A 24,623-nucleotide genomic window follows, 5' to 3' on the forward strand; every position below is an offset into this window, starting at 1 on the left:
AAGCGAACCGCACCAAAATGAAAAAATAAACACATTTGGTTCGGACCAAAGCAAGTGAACTATCGAACTATCCTGGTCTGAATACACCCTCAGACTTCAACTTTTTATGCAAATTCAGTATATTGCGCATGCAAATTTAAATGTAAACTGGGTTCCATTTTCGTCAGGATGATGTACCTTGGTGTTGTTCAGCTGAGCCAATCCCGTGCAGGCGTTGGCCAAGAGGAAGTCGCCGCTCAGGACGGCCATCTTGTTCCCAAACTGCATGTCCTTGAGCGGCCCGTCTGAGTACGTCCACTCCTTTAAATTCACAATGCCACGGTGCACAAGGAACGCCGTGTGGATCAGCTCGGTGATCTCGGCCAGGATACGCTGACTGTCCCAGAGAGAGAGAGAGAGAGAGAGAGAGAGAGAGAGAGAGAGAGAGAGAGATTATTGATGTCTACTTCAGCCATGTTGACATGTCGTCATACCCTGAACCTGTGGGTCGAAGACACCTTCCCGTCTTTCCTCCATAGGGGACATTTTTTTTGGTGTTCTTTGTTGGAGTTACGAGCTTACAGCTACATTCATATTTGCAAATGACAAAGTAACAGGTGCTCGTTTGTTCTCGACATAGTTTCACTCCTACGGGCAATTAGTTCCTGCAAAAAAATGAAAGAAAAAACGTACAACATTTATTCTGTCACCTTAAGCGCGTACAGAAACAATACGAACAAACGAAAAGTTTGGAAGGAAGTAGCGGAGGTTGTTGGTGCCAATGGTAAGTCTGGGGCAGTGAGCTAGTTGCTCATCTGATCAACGATACAAGTACAAATCTGAGCATGTCACAACTTTTCACACGGAATAGTGCGTTGATTAATTTGCTTAACTCATTAGCTTCAGAAGAGTTGAACGTGGCATTATTAGCACCAAAGAACAGGAATCGTCTGATTTGTTTCCAAACTGCTTCCCATATTTTCCATGCCGTAAATCTCCCGTTACTTCGTTCTCCTCGCTGAGTCACATGCCTCCTGTACTACAACCTGACTGGTCAGGTGATAAAGCTATGTTCAAACTACAGCTCGCGATGGGTTATCGATGACAAGGAGGCGTTTTGGTGGCGATGCATAGTGATATCCAGGTGAGCTCAGAGTTGTGGTCACACAGCAGGTGAACATTTAACGGTCACATCTTCACACACTTGAGTCTGGCCCAGCTCGAGCAGACATGTGCGCTCACAGAGCGTGTTGTGTGCGCTCCTGGGATCCAGTCGTTCGAGGAAACACCTGATGCTGATTTGAGCGCAATCAGCACATACGTATAAGGATACTGTGTTCACAGATGTTTGTTTCTAGCCCATGTTTATGATTCTGTTTTGGTTTCATTTTTGTTATTCTGACCTTGCCTCACGTTTTGTTTTAGTAAATATCATGCCTACTAATAAAACACTCTTCCTGCACTTACATCCATCTACCGCTGCATGCCTGTCACAATACTTCGCAAAGTCTCTGTGAAAGCAGCGTCCTTATACGCACGTGCGGCTTGCACTCAAATCAGCATCAGGTGTTTCCCATAATGACTGGGTCCCAAGAGCGCACGCAACGCACTCGCGAGGATCCCCGAATGTAAATGCACTTTTCAAGTCTTGGTGAAGGTTAGGCTCTGACGAGCCGCTGTATTGATGAGGCTCACACAAGCGTCAGGGACATGGAGTCCAGACAAATACCTACATCAAGAGGCTTGGCGAAGGTTCCCCATACTTCAGGAAGTATTCCCAAATCCATCTGCGAATATTCACCGCTTAGTTTACCAACAAAAACATCGCCATCAAATTTCAACGCATGCATTGAAAATTTTCACAACGTTTTTGGACACTCATGAGGCGGAGACACACCAGAAAACAACCCGTGAATCTCATGCCCCTTTTCCACCAAAGCAGTTCCAGGGCTGGTTCGGGGCCAGTGCTTAGTTTGGAACCGGGTTTTCTGTTTCCACTGACAAAGAACTGGCTCTGGGGCCAGAAAAATCAGTTCCAGGCTAGCACCAGCTCTCTGCTGGGCCAGAGGAAAGAACCGCTTACGTCAGTGGGGGGGCGGAGTTGTTAAGACCAACAACAATAACAAGACCACGAAAGATCGCCATTTTTAAGCGACGAGAAGCAGCAGCTGTACAAACGCGAAGTCATCCATTATTATTATTGTTGTTGCTGCTGCTTCTTCCGTGTTGTTTTTGCTTCAATATTCGCGCCAAGGTTTATGCAAACGTAGCGACGTAACTGACGTATACAGGGACGTAATGACGTGGCTTCCCTTAGCACCATGAGCTATGGAAAAGCAAACTGGTTCTCAGCTGGCTCGCAAGTTGAACGAGTTGTGAACCAGCACCAGCCCCGAACCAGCCCTGGAACTGATTTGGTGGAAAAGGGGTACCTGAGAAAACTTGCCGTGCATCAAACGATTGGTGGCGATGCTACCAATTTTTCATCGCCAAGTATTCGCAAACCCATCGCGAGCTGTAGTGTGACCAGGACCTAAGAAAGCACTTGACAATGTTCGGAGCTTTGTGAACTTTTTGTAAACGTTCCTTTGCAAGAGTCTGCTTTTCTATACACACACATTTAGATTAAAATTCATGAAGAATAATGAAACAAAATTGGATCAGAAATGTAAATAAACCTGAGCAGAGGTCACAGGTGCAAGAGCGCGTTTAGAATTTTCCATGAGACAATATCAGCGTCTCTTCATCACCACACAATTCCTCCACGCTCTCTCCCCCTGTGGGTCAGACGCCGTAATCTTGTGCTGATTCAGATTTTCGGAGCCGTAATCAGCCCTCTGATGACCACTCTGCTGCCTCCTCAGGGCTCTTAGTAATTACACATTACGTGTTTGGACGCTTGTTTATCATCAGATGCTTTTTCCCCCCTCAGTGGTGTTTTTTAAAGACGTCCTTCTGTTTAATCACATCTCTTGTTCACAGGACCAGTTCTCAAAGCACCCCGGGGTTTTTAACACACATTGTACACCCCATCACAGGGACGATGTTAAAATCAACAAGTGTGTATTCCGCCGAGTTTCACTTTAATTCCAATGTACGAAACACTGAGTAGGGGGCGGAGCGAGAGCGCCGACAGGACAAGGTGCCTCTTCTCATTTATACTGTAAGGACTAGTACAATATAATGGACATAAAAAGTCTACACACCCTGTTAAAATGATCGGTTTTTCTGATGTAAAAAAAATGAGACCATGATAAATAATTTCAAAACTTTTCCTGCCTTTAATGCGACCTATAACCTGTACAATTCAATTGATAAACAAATCTGTTCAGGGGGAAAAACATAAAAAAAAAAATTTAAAAAAACGTACAATAAGCTGGTTGCGTAAGTGTACACACCCTTAAAGTGCTGATGACACGTTTTTGACATCTTTGGCGATGTTTTATAACATAAAAAGTAATTCCCGATGATCCGTATATTAATTCATGAAGGCGCCTATTTTACAAGTTATGATAAAAAACGCGGCTATTTGGGCAAATTTGACGGGGCTGCAGCACCCAGGAGACGAAAGAGGAGGAGGGGCTATATGACGTCAGCGAAAGAACCTTCCTCCTAACTTACCAGTTTGTTGTTGATGCGGCAGGTGTTCAGTTTATCATTATTAGTATTTTTATTAGACATTATTATATATATAGTTATTATGCCTTCGCGTTGTGTTGCCGGCTTTTGCTCCAAAACCCACAAGGATGGGGTAAGTTTATTCAAGTTTCCCAGAGATCCCGAGCTGCATGCGAAGTGGGTGAAGCAAGTCAGGCGCACTCGTGACAAGTGGGAGCCCTCACCAACATCCGTCCTGTGCTCTGAACACTTCGATTTGGATTGTTTTGACACCCTTCCCAGCTTAAAGGAATCTCTTGGGTGTGCAGTTCAGCACAAACGTGTGTTGCTGCCATCAGCAGTGCCTACAGTATTCCGGAGGGGGTCTACTAGTAGCTATGCCGGATCCAGCAGTCGCCTGGGACAAGCCGACTCCTCCAAAGACAGTCCTCCTGTCAGAACATGTGTTGAGAAATGACATAAGATAAAGGTACGTAGAGCTATAGAGTGCTCCGACATGATGCTAAAAATAGTAACCATGCGGTCTGCGTGGCCATCTTTGAAGTGACTCGCTCCAGAGCGCTCATAGAGTACACATCATAGAGTACACATTCATGATAATCATAAATGTAATCATAAAGTCGGCATGATATCAGTCATGTATTTGCTTGTGAAAGCTTGCGGCTTTCATGTAACTGCCGCCTAGCAACGAGAGGCAAAGGGTAAAGAGGGTAGGCTATCATAGATCCTATTCGGAAGAGATCAATACATGATTGCTTAAAAATTAGGCATTTTAAAAATTTGCATCCATTTTGTGATTATCATGACACTTGTGTGTTCTATAGAACTGTATGTCTTATCAGCACATCGAGGATCTTCCACCGGAGGCTTTAGCAAGTACTCGTAGCAGCACTACACTTTACCCTTTGCCATGCGTTGTTAGGGAACGGTAGCAAGTACCCCGATGACCGACTTCAAGAATATGTCGAAAAAAATTAGAAATTATACTTTCCAAAAGTCATTTGAGCTTAGTGTATTGCATTTCCATTTATATTGTAGGTTCTTGCTGATGTTTTTGCGGAGTATGACGCAGCTGCTGAATCAGAAGCTGCAGAGTTTGTATGTACTAGTTGTGAACATTCACATTATTATCAATCTCATTTATTTAAAATCAGATAAAATCATGCCATCATGATCACTGCTTAAAGTACCAGTATTTGGTTGTTGAAGAGCTAGCACTAGAGAGTTCACCAGCGTTTTCATGCGCCATTTCCATTGAGTAGAACAGCCAGTGAACCGCAGCGTGTTCTCCCGCTGACGTCACAGCATGGCCGCGAGCCACGGACCCAGTTTTCTTGCGCTGTGCAATTAAAAGTTGGATATTTGCGTAACAACAGCTTCTTTTCACGTAATTATAACAGAAATCTAACATGTTTGCCATGTTGTATAGTTTATTTAAGAAATTGCATAGAGTCATGTTCGTGTCATCAGCACTTTAAACTAATACTTTGTTGAAGCACCTTTTGATTTAATTACAGCATTCAGTCTTTTTGGGTTCACACCTGCCATCAATTAAACCGACTCTGATTAACCCCAAATAAAGTTCAGACATTTCCTCAGTTGCCTCCTCCAGCAAAAGCCAGGGTTCACAGAGAGCTTACAAAGCATCAGAGGGATCTCACTGCTGAAAGGTACCCGTCAGGAGAAGGGTGCAAAAACATTTCCACGCCATTAGATATACCAGGGCTCGAAACTCATATTTTTTCACCAGCCAGCCGGACCAGTTCCCTTCCAAAGTAACTCGCCAAACAGAAAATCAACTCACCAAAATTTGTTCACGTATGAATTTTACTTCTGTCAAAAATAACGCAAAAGAGAGTAGCTACCATTGTTCATGACTAATGTGCATTTATTTCAAGACCCGAGTATTTTGATACTGTTTTTTTTTTTTTTTGCACACTTTACAAATTGGCATTTGCTGTTCCACGTCCTCCTCGCGATATCCAAAAAAAAGCCAGATGACTGACCCCTTACTAGTTCTTTTAGGAACCAATTCGTCCGCTTCCATTTTTAATTTGTCGCTGAAATGGACAGAGCTTACACGGTAGCCTATGCAACACCAGCGATTGCACGAACTGAGTCAGCGCTGTAAACCGAAACTAGAAAATCTTCCCGCAAGTTCCTTTCAGCACCGAGATGTTGCCCGGGATTGGTTGGCGAGTGCGTGACGTTATTGTTTTTTTTACCCTTAGGCAGCCTCTCACGGTACTGCCTGAGGGACAGGGAGAAAACCACAGGGAAAGGTTTTAAACAAACGCAACAAACACGAAACAAACGCAAGTCGGCAGATGACCATAAAATACGATATAATAATTATATGTATCTCACACAGAATTTTCGGAGATATATCGAGCATATTCGATATATCGCATAGCCCTCGTCTGAGTCTTCACTTCATATATATTTTTTATTTTCACCTAGCCAGTCGGGCTGCCTAGTGACAGGAATTACCCGGCAAATGACAAATTAAGTCGCCTCGGGCGACCGGGCCACTGCGAATTTCAAGCCCTGTATACCATGGAGCACAGTGATCAAGAAGTGCAGAAAATATGGGACAGTGACGTTACCGAGAACTGGACGTCCCTCCAAAATTGATGAAAAGACCAGACGAAAACTGGTCAGGGAGGCTGCCGAGAGGCCTACAGCAACACTGAAGGAGCTGCAGGAATTTCTGGCAAGTACTGGTTGTGTACTATATGTGACAACAATCTCCCGTATTCTCCATATGCCTGGACTATGAGGTAGGGTCAAAGAAAAGCATCCAGGCCCGGCTAAATCTTGAAAAAAAATAACATCAGCTCTCCCAAAAGCATGTGGGAAAATGTGTTCTGGTCTGATGAAACCAAGGTTGAACTTTTTGGCCACAATTCCAAAAGGTATGTTTGGCGCAAAAACAACACTGCGCATCACCAAAAGAACCCCATCCCCACGGTGAAGCATGGTGGTGGCAGCGTCATGTTTTGGGGTTGTTTTTCAACAAAAACAGAAGCCACACCTCCCTCAAAGAAACTGACAACCACAAAGGCCACGCCTCCTACACTAGGACTGACAGTGAAAGAAGTCATGCCTCCTTCAAAGAGACTGACAAATAGAGAAGCCACACCTCCTTTAGAAAGGCTAACAGGCACCAAGGCCACACCTCCTTTAAAGTGACTGGTGGACAAAAAGACCGTGCCTCCTTTTCTAGGACTGACAGCCAAACAGGCCACGCCTCTTTCAATGAAACCGATAGGCATGGAAACCAGACCTCCAGAAGAACTATTTGGCACAGAGGTCCCGCCTTCCTCAGAGGCTGACAGACACGGATGACACACTTAAGTCAAAATGACTGACAGACACAGAGGCCACACCTTCTTTCAATATGACTGACACAGAGGCCACACCTCCTTCCCTCAGACCTACAGCCACAGAGGCCACACCTCCTTCCCTCAGACCTACAGCCACAGAGGCCACACCTCCTTCCCTCAGACCTACAGCCACAGAGGCCACACCTTCCCTCAGACTGATGGCCACAGAAGCCACGCCTCCTTCCCAAGGACCGATGGCCACAGAAGCCACGCCTACTTCCCAAGGATCGACGGCCACAGAGGCCACACCTCCCTTCAGGCTGACACAGTGGCCACACCTTTCAATATGACTGGCCCAGAGGCCACACCTCCTTTCCTAGGACCGACGGCCACAGAGGCCACACCGCCTTCCCTCGGACCTACAGCCACAGAGGCCACACCGCCTTCCCTCGGACCTACAGCCACAGAGGCCACACCACTTTTAAAGAGACTGACAGATCCAGAAGCCACGCCTCCTTCACTGAAACGAAGCAGCACAGATGCCACACCTCTTTCAATGAGGCCAACAGGCACAGAGGCCTATAAGAGAAAACATGACAGAGGCCACACCTCCTTCACTGACACCTCCGTTCCATTTAAACAGAACGAGATGACTTTTTGCTTTTGGACGCTTCTGCATACGTTTCTGAAGCAACGTGAAAATCCACGCCAGGTTCGATCATTTCACACTCGCCGAGTGAATCTCGCGCACTGAAATAAACAGCAGGAAACAAATCTAAATCCCATTTTCCACCTCGACGCTCATCTGTGCTTCCTGGCTGTGTGCTGGAGTCAGTGGGCGGAGCCGAGAGGAGAATATAAATAGTTTTGAGATTCAGTTGCTGGGCAACCAATGCTACAGAGCTGAGAGGTTCCACCCCCAGACACGCCCACTTTCTCCATGTGGTCCATTTGCTCTGCGGCTTTAACACACACACACACACGAAGATAACCTTGTGTAAAGTGTTTGATCACTCCTCACTGCTCTTCTACAGGATTCTGTCGACTTGCATCCTGATAAATCACAAGAACATGTCATGAGAAAAAAATCCCAGCATGCGGTCGCCTCCTCGTCCTCGTCTGGATAATAATACACGGAGAAAATGTTTTTTTGGGTCAGGCCGTCCTCCTGCGCCGTGATCTGATCCTGATTTGAGAGCGCTGAGGAAATAAAGAGGATGAAAAAAGGAGGAGAGAGAGAGAGCGAGAGATCGTGTTTATTCTCATTTCTCCTGCTTGATTCCAATTAAGTTATTTGTAAATTCGTTCACAGGAGTGTTTACACGAGAAATTAGGTGATGAAGAAAATCTGGTTAATCTGTAAAAATTAGGCTCGTGCCTTAACGGTGTGTAAAATTACGTATCAGGCTTGTCACCTCGATTGAGGGAGGTGTGTGTGTGTGTGTGTGTGTGTGTGTGTGTGTGTGAGAGACCACGATGATGTCCTGACCTTTACACTGAAACTCAGTCGATGAGAACCGACACGCTGCAGAGGCCGAGCTGCATCATGGGAAGAATGAGGAAGCACTCCTTCACCGTTTAGTCGCCATTCTGACATTTTCATCTCTCAGCTTTTATGGAGTTTTGTGGGCGGGGCTAAATGTAACTGTGCAGTAATGCGCTTGATGTTTATCAATGTATAAGCAAAGCAAAGAAAGCCAGGAATTTTGAATTCGGTTTGTCCAAAAATATTTATGCATCGTTAAAAGACAGATAAAAAAAAAGCCCACTGAAGGTGATGAAGGTTCGTCCTTTCGTGAACCGATATCTTAAATATTTCAGAGTTACGCCGAAGACATCATCAATGAGCACGTGCAAACTAGCCAGCGTTAATGATCAATACGTTCCTGTAAGAGAATAATGAAGTGTTTCTGAGTTTCCTCATTTTCTTCTCCTAATGAGTAGAACCATCTGTCACACTCTCTCTCTCACACACACACACACACACACACACACACACACACACTGGTGGCGAAGCAGAAGACGTTTTACAAATGCCGCGTGTCAAGTGGGCGGAGAGCAGCTGACTGCTCCATCAGTCAACACACACACACTGTGAGATCATTAGAGGTGTGTGTGTGTTTTGACGTGTACGTGCACTGACCTCCATACTTCTCTCTCTCACACATGCACACACACACAGGGAGACGACTTCATCCCTGTTTCCATGACGCCCATGTCCCAGAAACGGAACAGCGAGGTCACTTCCTGTCTGCACTCCAAGAACAGCGGAGTGGCTGTGAGAACCAGGGAGGAAGAAGAGCAGACGAGTGCAAGAGCGAGCGTTCGTCCCGCAGAGGCTGAGAGAAAGAGTTCATTCAGAGCATGTGCGAACACACACACACACACACACACAGCCAAATTAAACAGTCGCTTCTGGTAACTGCTTGGCACCAGAGCAGAGGGACACACACACACACACACACACACACACACACACACACACACACACACGCCTGTTAAGAGTCACATGATTGTGTGTGTGTTTCTCAGTGAGAAGTCGTAACAGTCCTGTGACGTCCAAACAACGTCTCAGTATAACAGCGACACTGATGGTGTGTGTGTGAGAGAGAGAGAGAGAGAGAGAGAGAGAGAGAGAGAGAGAGAGAGAGAAATGCAGGTCGAGCTCATCTTTTCCCCACTCACAGTCACTACTAACTTTAGACAGCAAGAAAGTGATGCAAGTCTCTCTCTCTCCCTCAAAACCCCTCTGAGTCATATGACCTTTGTGTGTGTGTGTGTGTGTGTGTGTGTGTGTGTGTGTGTGTCAGTCAATGTCTTGCTAATGACCAGAGCTGAGCGTTCTGAAACACCTCAGGCCAAGAGAGGCAGGCAGACAGAGAGGCAGCAGGTCTCACTCACTCACACACACACACACTCCCAGAGTGGTGGTGAACACTGCAGTGTGCAGCTGAAAGCGGCTGGGGGAGAGTGTGGGGTTTAGGACGCGTCCCGAGTGGATGTTAGTGGTGATGATGAGGGTTGAGGAGAGGGGTTACTGTGTGTGTGTGTGTGTGTGTGTGTGTGTGTGTGTGTGTGTGTCGGGGTGCTGGTTACCCCATGAAAGTGTCCCATGTGCCCTGACCTGGGGTAAATCCCGCTGATCATGTCGGGCAGGAGAGGGTCAGATGCCGAGTCGCTCCGTCCTGCTGCTTTCGACATCAACAACACCAACAGACCACGCATCTGTAGATTGTGTTTACTGTCATACACAAAGCCCCTACACACACACACACACAGAGAGAGAGAGAGAGACAGACAGACAGACAGACAGACACAGACACGGGGGGCAGACAGAGAGACACAGACACACACACAGAAAGAGAGAGAGACAGACACACACACACACAGACACGGGAGGCAGACAGAGAGACACAGATACACACACAGAAAGAGAGAGAGACAGACACACGGGGGGTAGACAGAGAGACACAGAGAGAGAGAGACAGACAGACACACACACACGGGGGCAGACAGAGAGACACAGAGAGAGAGAGAGACAGACACACGGGGTAGACAGAGAGACACAGAGAGAGAGCGAGAGAGAGAGAGAGAGAGAGAGAGAGAGACAGACACACGGGGGGCAGACAGAGAGACACAGAGAGAGAGCGAGAGAGAGACAGACACACGGGGGGCAGACAGAGAGACACAGAGAGAGAGACAGACACACGGGGGCAGACAGAGAGACACAGAGAGAGACAGACACACGTGGCAGACAGACGCACAGAGAGAGAGAGAGACAGACAGAGAGAGAGAGAGACACGCGCGCACACAGACAGGCAGAGAGAGAGAGACAGACGCACACAGACACAGGGGGGCAGACAGAGAGACACAGAGAGAGAGAGAGACAGACAGACACACGGGGGTCAGACAGAGAGAGAGAGAGAGAGAGAGAGAGACAGACACACGGGGGTCAGACAGAGAGACAGAGAGAGAGAGAGAGAGAGAGAGAGAGAGAGAGAGACAGACACACGTGGCAGACAGAGAGACAGACAGACGCACAGAGAGAGAGACAGACACACACACACAGAGAGAGAGACAGACACACACACACAGAGAGAGAGAGACAGACACATGCGCACACAGACAGGCAGAGAGAGAGAGACAGACGCACACAGACACGGGGGGCAGACAGAGAGACACACAGACAGAGGGAGAGAGACATACACAGACACGGCAAACAGAGAGAGCGAGCGAGAGAGAGACAGACACACACACACAGAGAGAGAGAGACACAGTTAGATGAACAGACTGCTGGACGGCTCTGATACGGACGTCAGCATCCTGGTGTCGTTCAGCTGCAGAACTGATATCACACAAAGCTGTAATATGCAAATGAGCTCTTCAATCAATCAATTAATTAATCTCAATCACTTTAATGAGCAATCTCTGAATGAAATGCAATCCATGATGACGATTATTTAAATCCTCTTTTCATATCAGAACATCAAGAAATGTAAATAACAAAAAGTTAAAAAAGCGAAAAGTACAAACAAAAGACAAAACAAGCAAACGCAAGAAATAAATCTGAAAAATCAAACCGAAAGCAAACAAGCAAATACAGTCAAAACAAAAAAAGCAGAAAAAACAAATTTAATGCAAAACAATCAACAAGTAAATATGAGAAGAAAAGAAGTCAGTGACAAAATACAGATAAAAGCGTAAATACACAGAGTAAATAATAAAGAAAAGGGAACTGGAAACACGCACGCACACACACCTTACCCTCGCAAAGAAAAATAAATAAATAAAAACAAAGCAAATTAATAAATAAATAAAAGTTTATTAATCGATTAATAAATAAAAAGGCGGCCTAAGCAAATGCTCAGAGCACAAAAACAAGTGAACAAAAGTCCATAAAGAACAAAAGTAAACAAAAAGTAAAAAATGAGTTTAAAAAATAAGAAATAATTTTTTTTAATTGTCTTGATGAACCCTAATATCCACAAAAGGCAGAATAAATAAATGTTTCATAAAGTCATGAATTTACTGAGAGACTGATGGGTGTGTGTGCGCACACGTGTGTGTGTGTGCGCGTGCGCGCGCGTGTCCCTCATCACCTCCTTGTAATCGCTCTCTTCTGATCTCACACACGTCAGTTCTCTCTCACAGGAGCCACAAAGTCGATGTTAAAGATGAAATAATGAAAAGCTCTAAAATATTCAACCATCAGCTTCAGCGCTCTGGGTTCAGGGCCCGCTGGAGTCCCAACACGCTCATTAAAATCATCTCCATCTTCAAATCCTGCGCGAGTCCAAACGTCAGAGCTTCAGTTCACACGATCTTCCTTCACGTGTAATTCAGCGTGGCGTCACGTTTCGGTGATGTGAGGAAAATATCGACCGACGATACCATAAGATATTAATGTGATGAATTAACAGGACTGCAAAATAAAAATCCTGTGAAAAACTGAATTTGGTTCAATTTAATATCTAGAAACATTCATTATTTTAAAAAAAATAAACTTTCACAAAAAGAAAAAGGTATGATTTAAGATACAATTAAACTAGTTTATTTAATTTTAATATATATTAAATGTAAAATATTTTAAAATAAGAATTTTAAGATGAAAGCTCACCATCAAATCAGCTGCTTCTAGTGAAATTATAATTTTGTAATTGTTATTTAAAAAAAAAAAACCCACACATCATGATCCTGGTGATACGGTCAAAAAAAGTGCATTGTGAGAAAATTCATGAGGATCAGTCGATATGATCTCCTCAGGCTCCGCAGTCTGAACGGGTGGATTTCAGCAGAATGTGGAAAATAACGTTACAGTGTCAAAATAAATGTTTTTTTTTAAATAATTAAATCCTTTTAAATGAATTAATTTGAATGTACAGATTGTAAAAAAGTGTCAAAAAAAAGGAAAAAGATGTTGCTGTGAATTTTAATCAAAAAATAAAAAACAGCTCTTTACTGAAGAAATATTTAACGGCAGATTTTAGACTCATTTTTACTAAGAAACTGGGACGTGTGTGTGTGTGTGTGTGTGTGTGTGAGAGTGTGAGAGCTGACCACCACAAGCACGGACAAAGGTCCCCATAATGCTCAGTAATTGTATGTAAATGATGGTGCAGAGCTGAGCTAATGAACGGACCCCCCTCTCTCTAACGCGAGGGGTAATGAAGGCAGCGAGTGAGGGAGCCCGGGAGGTCCTGTGAGGTCAAGGGGGTGAGCGCATGACGATCCTGAGCACCTTTCAGCAGGGTGATTAATATTCCAGAGGGAGACGCTCCGGGCCGTGAACCTCTCACTGAAACATCACACACTGCTGCAGAAGGTTTCCACGTCCACGACGAGCAGGAACAGGTGTCGCAATATTACAGCTTCACATCGCAATAATCAGCCCACCGCTTAATCCATCATCCCACTTTCATTAAACCCCTGCACGTGTGTGTGTGTGTGTGTGTGTGTGGTTTCCACCGCAGTTTTATAAAACCTCAGATGATGAGACGTTAATTCCGCTGTCCAAAATACACTCAGTGATCAGATGATCATTCACAAGAATGAAATGTGAGAACTTGTGCACCTGAGGACGCACACCACCCGACGCACACCACCCCGGCCTCATCGCTAAACTATTCATGTGCACACGCACTCACTCAGTTATTCAAGAGAAAGGGAAGAGAAGGAGAAAAGGAAGAGAAAGGGAAGGGAAAGAGAGCGAAGGGAAAGAAAGAGAAAAGAGAGGGAGGGGGAAGAGGAGAGAGAGAAAGGGAAGAGAAGAGAAAGAGAAAAGAGGGAGGGGAAGAGAAAGAAAGAAAGAAAGAAAGAAAGAAAGAAAGAAAGAAAGAAAGAAAGAAAAGAGAAGGAGGGGAAGAGAAAGAAAGAAAAAAGAAAAGGAGGGGAAGAGAAAGAAAGAAAAAAGAAAAGGAGGGGAAGAGAAGAGAGAAAGGGAAGGGAAGGAGAGGGAAGAGAAAGAAAGAAAGGAGAGGGAGGGGAAGAGGAGAGAGAGAAAGGGAAGAGAAGAGAAAGAGAAAAGAGGGAGGGGAAGGGAAAGAAAGAGGAAAGAGAGGGAGGGGGAAGAGAAGAGAGAAAGGGAAGGGAAGGAGAGGGAAGAGAAAGAAAGGAGAGGGAGGGGAAGAGGAGAGAGAGAAAGGGAAGGGAAGAGAAAGAGAAAAGAGGGAGGGGAAGGGAAAGAAAGAAAGAAAGAAAGAAAGAAAGAAAGAAAGAAAGAAAGAAAGAAAGAAAGAAAGAAAGAAGAGGAGGGGAAGAGAAAGAAAGAAAAGAGAGAAAGGGAAGGGAAGGAGAGGGAAGAGAAAGAAAAGAGAGGGAGGGGAAGAGGAGAGAGAAAGGGAAGGGAAGAGAGAGAAAGAAAGAAAGAAAGAAAGAAAGAAAGAAAGAAAGAAAGAAAGAAAGAAAGAAAGAAAAGGAGGGGAAGAGAAAGAAAGAAAGAAAGAAAGAAAGAAAGAGGAGGGGAAGAGAAAGAAAGAAAGAAAGAAAGAAAGAAAGAAAGAAAGAAAGAAAGAAAGAAAGAAAAGAGAGGAAGGGGAAGAGAAGAGAGAAAGGGAAGGGAAGGAGAGGGAAGAGAAAGAAAGAAAGAAAGAAAGAAAGAAAGAAAGAAAGAAAAGGAGGGGAAGAGAAAGAAAGAAAGAAAGAAAGAAAGAAAGAAAGAAAGAAAGAAAGAAAAGAGAAGGAGGGGAAGAGAAAGAAAGAAAGAAAGAAAGAAAGAAAGAAAGAAAGAAAGAAAAGAGAGGAAGGGGAAGAGAAGAGAGAAAGGGAAGGGAAGGAGAGGGAAGAGAAAGAAAGAAAAGAGAGGGAGGGGAAGAGGAGAGAGAGAAAGGGAAGGGAAGAGAAAAGAGGGAGGGGGAAGAGAAAGAAAAGAGGAGGGGAAGAGAAAGAAAGGAGAGGAAGGGAAGGGAAGGAGAGGGAAGAGAAAGAAAGAAAAGAGAGGGAGAGGAAGAGGAGAGAGAGAAAGGGAAGGGAAGAGAAGAGAAAGAGAAAAGAGGGAGGGGAAGGGAAAGAAAGAGGAAAGAGAGGGAGGGGGAAGAGAAGAGAGGAAGGGAAGGAGAGGGAAGGGAAAGAAAGAGAAGAGAGGGAGGGGAAGAGATAAGAGAAAGGGAAGGAAGAGAAAAGAGAAGGAGAGGGAAGAGAAGAGAGAAAGGGAAGGAAGAGAAAAGAGGGAGGGGGAAGGGAAAGAAAGAGGAAAGAGAGGGAGGGGGGAAGAGAAGAGAGAAAGGGAAGGGAAGGAGAGGGAGGGGAAGAGAAAAGAGAAAGAGGGGAAGAGAGGGAAAGGGAAGGAAGAGAAAAGAGAGGGAAAGGGACGGAAGGAAGAAAGAAAGTCTCATGTTGATTTAAATGTTGTGCGAGTCTCTGTTGACGTGTCTCAGCACTGGACAGGAGACATGCTGGTGTGAAGGTGTGCACCATCAGCTGTCTGAGGTTCTTCTGAAAGAGATCATCTCACTCATGCACACATCTGGAAACACTGGAATTAAAACCCCTACAGTCTCCTGACAACAGCAGCGTTTCACAGCCGTGTGTCCATCACGTTTCTCAGGAAATCAGGAGGAGGCAGCGCTCATCACCTAAAGGCTGGGAGTTCAAATCCCATCTCGTGATTTCTGTCCCTCGAGCGTTTAAATAAAAACGTAGAGGGGAAAAAAAATAAAACCCTGAACATGAAGATGGCGTCATGCAGGTCGTCTCATAAAACATAGACGAGCCAAAAACATGCATCAGAAGGTCACGGTGGGATCACACAAGCGTTCAAGCCCACGTTTCTGTGCCCCGGAACACCCACTGAGCCGCTAAAGAGGCCGTTAACGAGCCATTAACGAGCTGTTAATGAGAGCAGGAGAACCCGGAGAACATGCGCTGCACAGCCGCTCTAATATCCAGGCTGGAGGTGGACATGAAAGAGCGCTTTTTTTTTTAAGACATGATGCACCGCTGTTGTTCATCATGAATTAGCGCCGTGGCAACGGAGACCAGATGACAGCTGGACACGCCCCCAAAGACACACAGCTCGAACGACACGCCTCCTTACGACCCACTTAACCTTCATCACAGTGAGAGAGACAGATGAAAGAAAAAGAGAAAAAAGGGAAAGAGCTGAAGTGCTGTAATAATATGGATAGAATGAGGACTTAAAAAAAGCAAAGTAAGAAAAGAAAAAAGGACAGGAAATGTAATGAAAGGACAAGAAGGAAGAAAAGATAATGTCATAGGAGAAAGAAGGTTTGGGAAAAACAGATTAAAAAAATTAAGAATGCAAAAGGAAAGAAAAAAACATGAAGACAAAGTGAAAAAGGAAAGTGAAACGTGTAAATTAAAGAAAGGAGAAATAAAAGCACAAGAAGGAAAAATAAATGATAAAAACAGAAGTAGAATGGAAAAGGAGTGATCATGATGGAAGTTAGGAAGAAGTAATCTGAAGAAAAGCATAAAAAGAAATAGAGTAAAGAAAGAAAGAAGTAATGAAAAAATGCATAGAGAAAGAAAGAAAGAAAAAGGACAAAGATGCAAGGAAAAAAGGGAGGGAAGGAAGGAAAAAGAAAGAAAAGGCACATGGAAGGTAAAAAGAAGGGAGAGAAGGAAAAAGATAAAGAATTAGCAAAGAAAGAAAGAAAAAGAAAGAAGTAATGAAAAAATGCATAGAGAAAGAAAAAGGACAAAGAAAAAATGGAGGGAGGGAAGGAAGGAAAAAGAAAGAAAAGGCACATGGAAGGTAAAAAGAAGGGAGAGAAGGAAAAAGATAAAGAATTAGCAAAGAAAGAAAAAGAAAGAAAGAAGTAATGAAAATGCATAGAAAAAAAGAAAAGGACAAAGATGCAAGGAAAAAAGGGGAGGGAGGGAGGGAGGGAGGGAGGGAAGGAAAAAGAAAGAAAAGGCACATGGAAGGTAAGAAGAAGGGAGAGAAGGAAAAAGAATTAGCAAAGAAAGAAAGAAAAAGAAGTAATGAAAAAATGCATAGAGAAAGAAAAAGGACAAAGATGCAAGGAAAAAATGGAGGGAGGGAGGGAGGGAGGGAGGGAGGGAGGGAGGGAAGGAAGGAAGGAAAAAGAAAGAAAAGGCACATGGAAGGTAAAAAGAAGGGAGAGAAGGAAAAAGATAAAGAATTAGCAAAGAAAGAAAGAAAGAAAGAAAGAAAGAAAGAAAGAAAGAAAGAAAGAAAGAAAGAAAGCATAGAAAAAGAAAGAAAAGGACAAAGATGCAAGGAAAAAAGGGAGGGAGGGAGGGAAGGAAAAAGAAAGAAAATGCACATGGAAGGTAAGAAGAAGGGAGAGAAGGAAAAAGATAAAGAATTAGCAAAGAAAAAAAAGAACAAGATGCAAAGAAAGAAAAAGGGAGGGAGGGAATGAAAAAGAATAGGCACATGGAAGGTAAAAAGAAAGACAAGAAGAATATAAGAAAAAATGAAGACATGAAGGAGAAGGTGGTTAAGAAATAGAAAAAGAAAGCAAAGCCAGAAGAATAAAACTAAGAAAATGAAAGCGGGGAAAATGACAGATTGCATCTGAAAAGAAGAAAGGAAATGGAGCCAAATGAATGAAGTTGATAAACAGAATGAAAGAAAGCACGAGTCTGATTTCCATTCCGGTCAGAACTCCGACGCCGGCGTGGAGCAGGACAGCAGGACGCCGTCGTTTATCACGCCGTCAGCAGCGGCTTCATCCGTCATCACCTCGTCTTCCATCTCTCCCTCCGCGCAGGTTAATTACCAGGATTTACCACGCCGTCATGTGACTAATAGAGACGGTGAGGAAACCGGGTTCACTCTGGAAACAGTGAGGATGAGGAGGATCTGACCGAGTCAAGATCAGGTTTTAGTCGTTAAAATGCCAATATGATAAAAACACAACAGAGAGGAGCCATGACACCAAAACACTGAGAATAACGTCCACTCGTTTCTGGAGGACTCGCGTCCGGTCTCCAGACGTCTCCTGGACTGGGAAATTTTTGGCATTTCTGCTCGGAATTGTCTCCGGCACTGGTCTTGACTGAGAGTTTGTAAAAACAGTGTTGGTCTGAAATCTGATTGGCTCCTGATTTCGGAAGTTGAGTGTCATTTAAATGGCGTCTTCCTCTGAACGAAGGCGATTCCTGGCCACTTGAGCAACGGTCCTCAAACATTTTCAGCTCAGGAATACCTTCAACTTTAACTGGAAAACCAATTCCACAAAGCCCCTCAGGATGGATTTGGGTCACGGTTTTTCAGAGAATATTTTTTGGAGCTGGAGAGTTGATGTTGTTGCTCGGACCCTGAAACATCACACCTTTGATAAGGTGGGTTAAGATTTCCTCCACTTGAACAAAATGTTTAAAAAGGACCCTGTGGTTTGCTGCAGGGACCCCTGAGGGTTCCTCACTTTGAGAACCAATGAGCTCGAGGTTTCTTCTATTTTGTGACCACAAGTTTCAGAACATTGAAGGTTGCAATTTGACAGGAACATAAACACTTTGACCAGCTTTGTGAGCAAGAGATCATCACTGGATTGGAAAAATGTCCAGAATCACATCTGGCGGAGAAAGTAGGAGGTTCTTGAGCACGTTTAGTGATTAAAACTACCAGACTTTTGGGTGAATGTTGGACGCCTGGCTCGTGAGACTAGTCCGAAGTCAAATGTTCTCCTGCTACCTTCCAGATTATTCGCTGGGTAACGGTGGTGCCTCCACCTTGAAGGCTCCGTGGTAACAGGCTCTTCTGTTTGGAACCATGGCAGGGTTCGATGTAGACCCAGACAATCCAAGATTTCCCTTTCAGAAAATATTCCAAGGAAAACGATTTCAAAAACCTTCAAAGGCTGACCATCGAAGGAACCCAAACAGGGTAGTGATGGTACTTTGATATCGTCAGGCTATAAATATCGGTTTGGTTGTCGCCCTTTTGATGACATCATTGTGTTGCTGCTCGTCAAAATACGAAAAAGATTTCATTTCACATTTCGTTTTCAGGGAGACGCTTCGTCTTTGGTGGCCATTGAAACTATCCAAATGACACGGAGAGTGAAAGTTAGAGGGAAAGACAGGATTACTTTCGGAGGGAGGGAGAAATAACTGGAACCCAATCTGGCCGATCCAGACGACAGGACTGGAAACCAGAGCCCAAGGGTGTAATAACCTATACACCTAAATCTGATATGACAATCCATTTGGGTGTTGAGGATAGAGGGATGGAGGGATAGAGGCTGGATGGATGGAGGGAGGGAGGGGACCCTGCCTTCTCCTCTTTCCCTCCATGTCTCCTTGCCCAAGAAGCGCCAGTCACATAAATACCCACAATGGCAGACGCTGGCGTCTCGGTTTTCTGTCCTCGGACTCGTGTTCGTTCATTCATCGCTGGATAAAAGGGCGAGAGGAGAGTTCGGGAAAGTCCTTCACCCTTTTCTTCAAGACATCGCTTTAAAATGTGCTGAGAAAATGAAAGAAAAAGACGGCGCAAAATCGTTTCAACAGCAGGGTCGCAACCATACGCGATTATTACATCATCATCACAGGATCGAAAAATCTGAACTCATTCCTGAAGAGTTTACATCAGACCGGGACCGACTCGGGCCGGGCTCTTCACAATCCACATTCAGGCTTCACTCATGAAAAGGTTTAGTGAAGAAATGCAAAGCACGCACGCACGCACGCACGGACGCACGGACGGACGGACGGAAGGAAGGAAGGAAGGAAAAAGTAAATGGAGGGGAAATACAGAACAGGAAAAAGAAGAAAGTAATAATGAAAAGGCTGAGAACAAAGTGGAGGAAGGGAAAGAAAAGAAAGAAGGATGACCAGAAGGAAGGAAGGAAGGAAGGAAGGAAGGAAAACCAAATAATTATTTAAGTAAGATCAGAAGGAAGGATGGAAGGAAGAGAAAAAGAAAAAAATAAATATGAAGAAAAGTAAAGGGAGTAAAAAAGAAAGTAGGGAGAAAAAGAAAGTAAAGGGATGGAAGGACAGGACTGGAAAAGGAAAGGAAATAGAAAAAGAAAACGGAAAAAGGGAGTAGTGATGAAAGGATTAAGAAGAAATGGAAAGAAAGAAAGAAAGAAAGAAAGAAAGAAAGAAAGAAAGAAAGAAAGAAAGAAAGAAAGAAAGAAAGAAAGAAAGAAAGAAAGAAAGAAGATGATCAGAAGAAAGGAAGTGAAAAGATGATGAAAGAAGTAAGATTAAATGGAAAGATAACTGAAGAATTCTTAAAGATCAGAAGGAAGGATGGAAAGAAGGAAGAGGAAAAGAAAGAACAATAAGCAAAAAGAAAAAGAAAGGAAAAAGAAAATTAAAAAAGAAAGAAAATGGAAAAGGGAGTCATAATAATGAAAGGGCTAAAAAGAAATGTAAGGAAGAAAAAGAAAGAAAGAAAGAAAGAAAGAAAGAAAGAAAGAAAGAAAGAAAGAAAGAAAGAAAGAAAGAAAGAAAGAAGTGAATAAAAGTATAAAAAGAGTATCAGAAGGGAAAAGGAAAGAAGAAGGGAAGATCTATGAAGAAATATTTTTAAAAAGTAAGCTCAGAAGGAAAGAAGAGGAAAAGAAAGAAGAAAATGAGGAAAAGGGAAAGAAAACTAAAGGAAGGGAAGGACAGGACAGGAGAAGGAAAGGAAAAAGAAAATGAATGAATATGGACAGGGAAGGGAAGGAATACGGAAAAATACAGGAGGGAAGCTGAGAGGAAAAGGAAAAGAACTGATGGGATTTGAAAGTAAGCGTACGCTGCCACAGAGCGCAGACCTTCATCTTTATTGCCTCTGGATGTAAGAATGATAAACGAGTAGTCATATTTCAACACGCTGATTAATGTATTAATTCGTTATTGTTGCGGCTCTGACACACGCAAGGTCATCCATCGCTTCCCATTAAAACTGTACAGGTTTAAAACAGCAGTCAGTGAGGAAGTGCTGGTTGCACATTGTTGTGCTAAACTCCTGATCCACACTGAACCGTCAGCGACTCCTCAAACCGCTGCCCTGATGTTCCAGATGCTGAAATGGAGTCGGATCGCTCACTGCACCGCATCCATTATCACATGGATGAGATCAGCTGAACTTTTCTCCTTTCATCGTTATCTGTTCTGCAGCTCGTTAGTGCGCCGAATCTGTCAATCTCTCGCGTCGCCTGCAGAAAGCCAGAGGAAGTGCCGTCTGCAGCCACCGGAGGGAGCCGAATCAGGTCTCGCCTCGTGACAGGGACGAGCGCAGAAGCGAAAACTGTGACGAAACGTCTGGAACCTCAGTGAAATGATGATGATTTTAACGGCGCTTGCATGGAAACGTTAAACCTGTGCATGGTATGAACCTGAAGTCAAAAATAACTATACTGCGATCGTTGATCTGATTTATAGCACAATACTGAGGTCCAGTGCAACGTTTTTATGAATCTGATGACAAAAAGAGCACAGAGAAACCTTCAGAACAAAAATACATATTTTTTATATTTTAATTTGCAGAAATTAATTCGTTAGAAGAACTAAAACCTCAAGAAACCAAACTGGATAAAAATCTTAGCTGATGGAACACAATAACGGGAAGCGATCTGTTGAAGTTTTAATCCTCCGTTCACACGAGCAAGCGATAAAAGCGTGTTTTGACATTTCTTCAGTTCCTCACTCACACTTCAGTCCCTACAGAAAATTATTAGTCCCCCCCCCCACACACACACACACAGCTACTGACATTTCTCATCAGAACTGAAAAAGAAAATAATAGGCCACACCCACAAGACAAGACATCATCTGTTCAGCCAAGGTCCCACATCGCCGGAATCACTTCATGGTAGACACCGGTAGATGATTTTGGGCTTTCCGGGGGTCAACCAACATGCGTTCCGGGCCCTTCCGTCAGAATACGTGAGAGCCAGGGCGCTACCTTGACAACCAGGAAGGCGTGGCTTCCATCCCCGGAAAGTTTAATTATTTTGAAAATCACCGTGGGTCAAGCGCTGGATAAATTCATCTGTCGCAACCATGAGCATGCTCGAGGCATCCGTGAGGCTTACGTGGGCTACCGTAACCATCGAGCTCAAAATATTCACAACATTCTGCAGAAATTGAAAAGCTTGCCTGGGGGCGTGGCTTGTTTCATCTTGCCGTGCTGCAGCAGTGAAAACCGTAAGGCTATATGTCACTGCGCCATTGGTTTTACCGGCGTCTTCCATAGCAGCTACCGTGGCCTAATTTACATATTTACTCCGCCCAAATTTATGTGACAGATCACCTCCAAAATCTGCCAGAATGGCCACGGAACGGCCCCAGCCTCGGTTCTCATGGATCAACCAGCGACGTGTGACCTCAGCATGAGCGTGCGCTCACCTGCACACTGCGAGACCCCTTTAGCCTTTTCCCTGATATTTTTCTCTCTCTCACTCATTTTTCTAGCTTTCTTCCATCATTCTGTTTCTCTCATTTCATTTCTGGCCACTTCCTTTTTCTCTTTCATCCACTTCTGCCACATTCCTTCTCCATTTCTTTTACTCTCTGCCCTTTCCCCCCCCGACTCATTCATTTCTTCCTCTCCATTTCCATTATCCTTTTAACGTTCTCATTTCACTCTCTCTCTCTCTTTTCCTTCATTTCTGTATTTGTAAACTGTTGATTTAAACCTTTACTCTTTCTCTCAGCTCCATGTCTCCTTCACGTCCCTGTTTATAACTTATCTGACTTTTCAGTAACCATATCTTAAATCACGGTTTAACAATTTATCACAATACTGATATCATGACTGTCTGATTCATCAGACAAATCTGTGAACCACCAATCAGAAGCTGACAAATGCGCATTCAGGTTGAGGGGTGCCAATACTTTTCACCAGAGCAACGCATTGGTTCGAGTGAGTTTTAAGTGTCTGGCCAGTGAGTGTATCGTGTGCGTATACCTGGCGGTCTTGAGCAGCGGGTGTTTGGTCCCCACCAGTTTCCTGACGTGCATGGCGACGTTGCTGAGCTCGTCACTGAGCAGACAGCGCAGACTCATGAAAGACGTCGGATATCCCACGATCTTCTCCGCATCAGACACCACTTTGCTCCAGCTGGACGGAGACGGACCAGAGAACAGACTCAAACTCCTCCATCCTCGCCTCGGAGAACCCAGAGAACCGAGGAGAGCGAGACGGGAACACACGGCCATCCTGAAAAAAACAAGAACAGTCATCAGATTCATCAGCCTTCCACCCGACCCTTTCTGTCCCACTTCTTCTCCTTCTTTCCCTTTCTCTCCTTCCATCATTCTTTCCGCTTTTTCCTCTCAAACACTTCAATCCTGTTTCTTTCGTCTTCTTTCTGCACTTGCAGTCATTTTTCTTTCTCTCCATCATTTCTTCTAACATGGTCTCATTTTGTTTGCTGATTTTGCTTCATCTCCTTTTCTTCTCTCCCTTCATCGTTTTTCCTTTTCAACTCTGCCATTTGTTCTCCTCAATGGTTTAATCCTTTCTACCTTTTCTCTTCTTTTTGCTGTTGTTTTTTGCCTTTCCATCTCTCATTTTCTTTCAAATGTATTCTTTTCTTCCTCCATCTTTCTAGTTTTTCTCCTTTAATCTGATTCTCATCTATTTGCACTTAGTTTTTTGTTTTCCCCTTCACTCTCTTTTTTAATGTTCTATTTTCTCTCCTCCTTTCACCTCTCTCTTTTTCTCTCCTTGCTTCCTTTTCTCTCTTTCTACCTCTCATATTTTTCCTCAGTCTCTCAAGCCTGTCAGTTTGTACACACCCGCACTCCGTTACACCCCGCCTCCTGCTCTGGGATTGGTTAGTTTCTGTAAGCATGCCCTTCTAGCCAATCGCAGTCCAGAAAACTCTCTGATCCTAACCACTCCTGTCACGACATACATGAATACGGGTGGGATACAGAATAACGCATGTAAAAGCTCACACGCGACTGTCACGCTCAATGTCACCTTCTTATTGAATGAAACACATCTTGTCTTCAGTCCAAAACCGTCTCCTGACATTAAACAGCACTTCCGCTTTAGTTTCCTGTTGACAGTCCACTCAAAAAGGCTTTAGAAGAAGAAAAAAATAAACGTCTTTCTTCTAACGAAGTATTACAACTGTATATGTTCCAGAGCCGCCATCTTTAATGACACGCTTTACAACCTGTCGCAAAAAAGGATGAAAAGGCCGGAAAACGTCGTCCGTTTACAGCAGTGGCACGAAATCAATACCAAAATGGAAGCAAACACTGATTTTATTTGCTGAATAAAGATTAGTTTCATGTTACAGATATTTTAAATGTCTTTTGTGTACACAAAGAATTGGAATTTAGGAAATTTGCAGTTTGTACAGTTACATTTTGCACTAATCACACACTCAGGTCTTGGTTTTGTGGGTGAATTCAAGTATGTCACTGTTTATTAAAGGAAAAGTTTCCAACATTTTACATTTTTTTTATCCCAAAAATGTAATCCATCACTGGAGCTATTTCTATGTCAAATGTGTAAATACTAACTGCTATTTAAAAAAAATTAAGAATCTAAAAAAACCCCAAACCATTCATTTAAAAATGGCATTTAGCTTTACGATATACAGTACCAGTCAAAAGTTTGGACACACGTTCGAATCTAAAATTTTGAACTTTTTTAACACTTTTTTGTTTTCAACATAATTCCATATTGTTATTTCATAGTCTTTATGTCTTCAGTCTTGTTCTACAATGTACAGAATAGTCAGAATACAGAAAAACTGATGAATGAGTAGAGTAGGGGGGCGGCACGGTGGTGTAGTGGTTAGCGCTGTCGCC

The 24,623-nt window shown here is 43.8% G+C and overlaps 1 protein-coding gene across 4 annotated transcripts in view; it reads right to left on the minus strand.

Moving 5' to 3' along the window:
* The window catches only part of pdss2 (prenyl (decaprenyl) diphosphate synthase, subunit 2), a 75,414-nt gene extending 51,465 nt beyond the window's left edge, over window positions 1-23,949 (minus strand). For 2 of the 4 annotated variants that reach the window (XM_060925173.1, XM_060925175.1), the window contains exons 1-4: window positions 23,782-23,949; window positions 22,762-23,013; window positions 10,048-10,182; window positions 178-376 (exon numbers count right to left, since the gene is read on the minus strand). In XM_060925173.1, coding sequence (XP_060781156.1) covers window positions 178-376; window positions 10,048-10,182; window positions 22,762-23,012 — 585 coding nt within the window. In that variant the 5' untranslated portion in view covers window position 23,013; window positions 23,782-23,949. The remainder of the gene's footprint in view (window positions 1-177; window positions 377-10,047; window positions 10,183-22,761; window positions 23,014-23,781) is intronic. The other 2 variants (XM_060925174.1, XM_060925176.1) reach the window with 2 other exon arrangements.
* Window positions 23,950-24,623: the final 674 nt, after the last annotated feature.

The sequence above is a fragment of the Neoarius graeffei genome, chromosome 7, assembly GCF_027579695.1.
Source record: "Neoarius graeffei isolate fNeoGra1 chromosome 7, fNeoGra1.pri, whole genome shotgun sequence".
Lineage (NCBI taxonomy): Eukaryota > Metazoa > Chordata > Actinopteri > Siluriformes > Ariidae > Neoarius > Neoarius graeffei.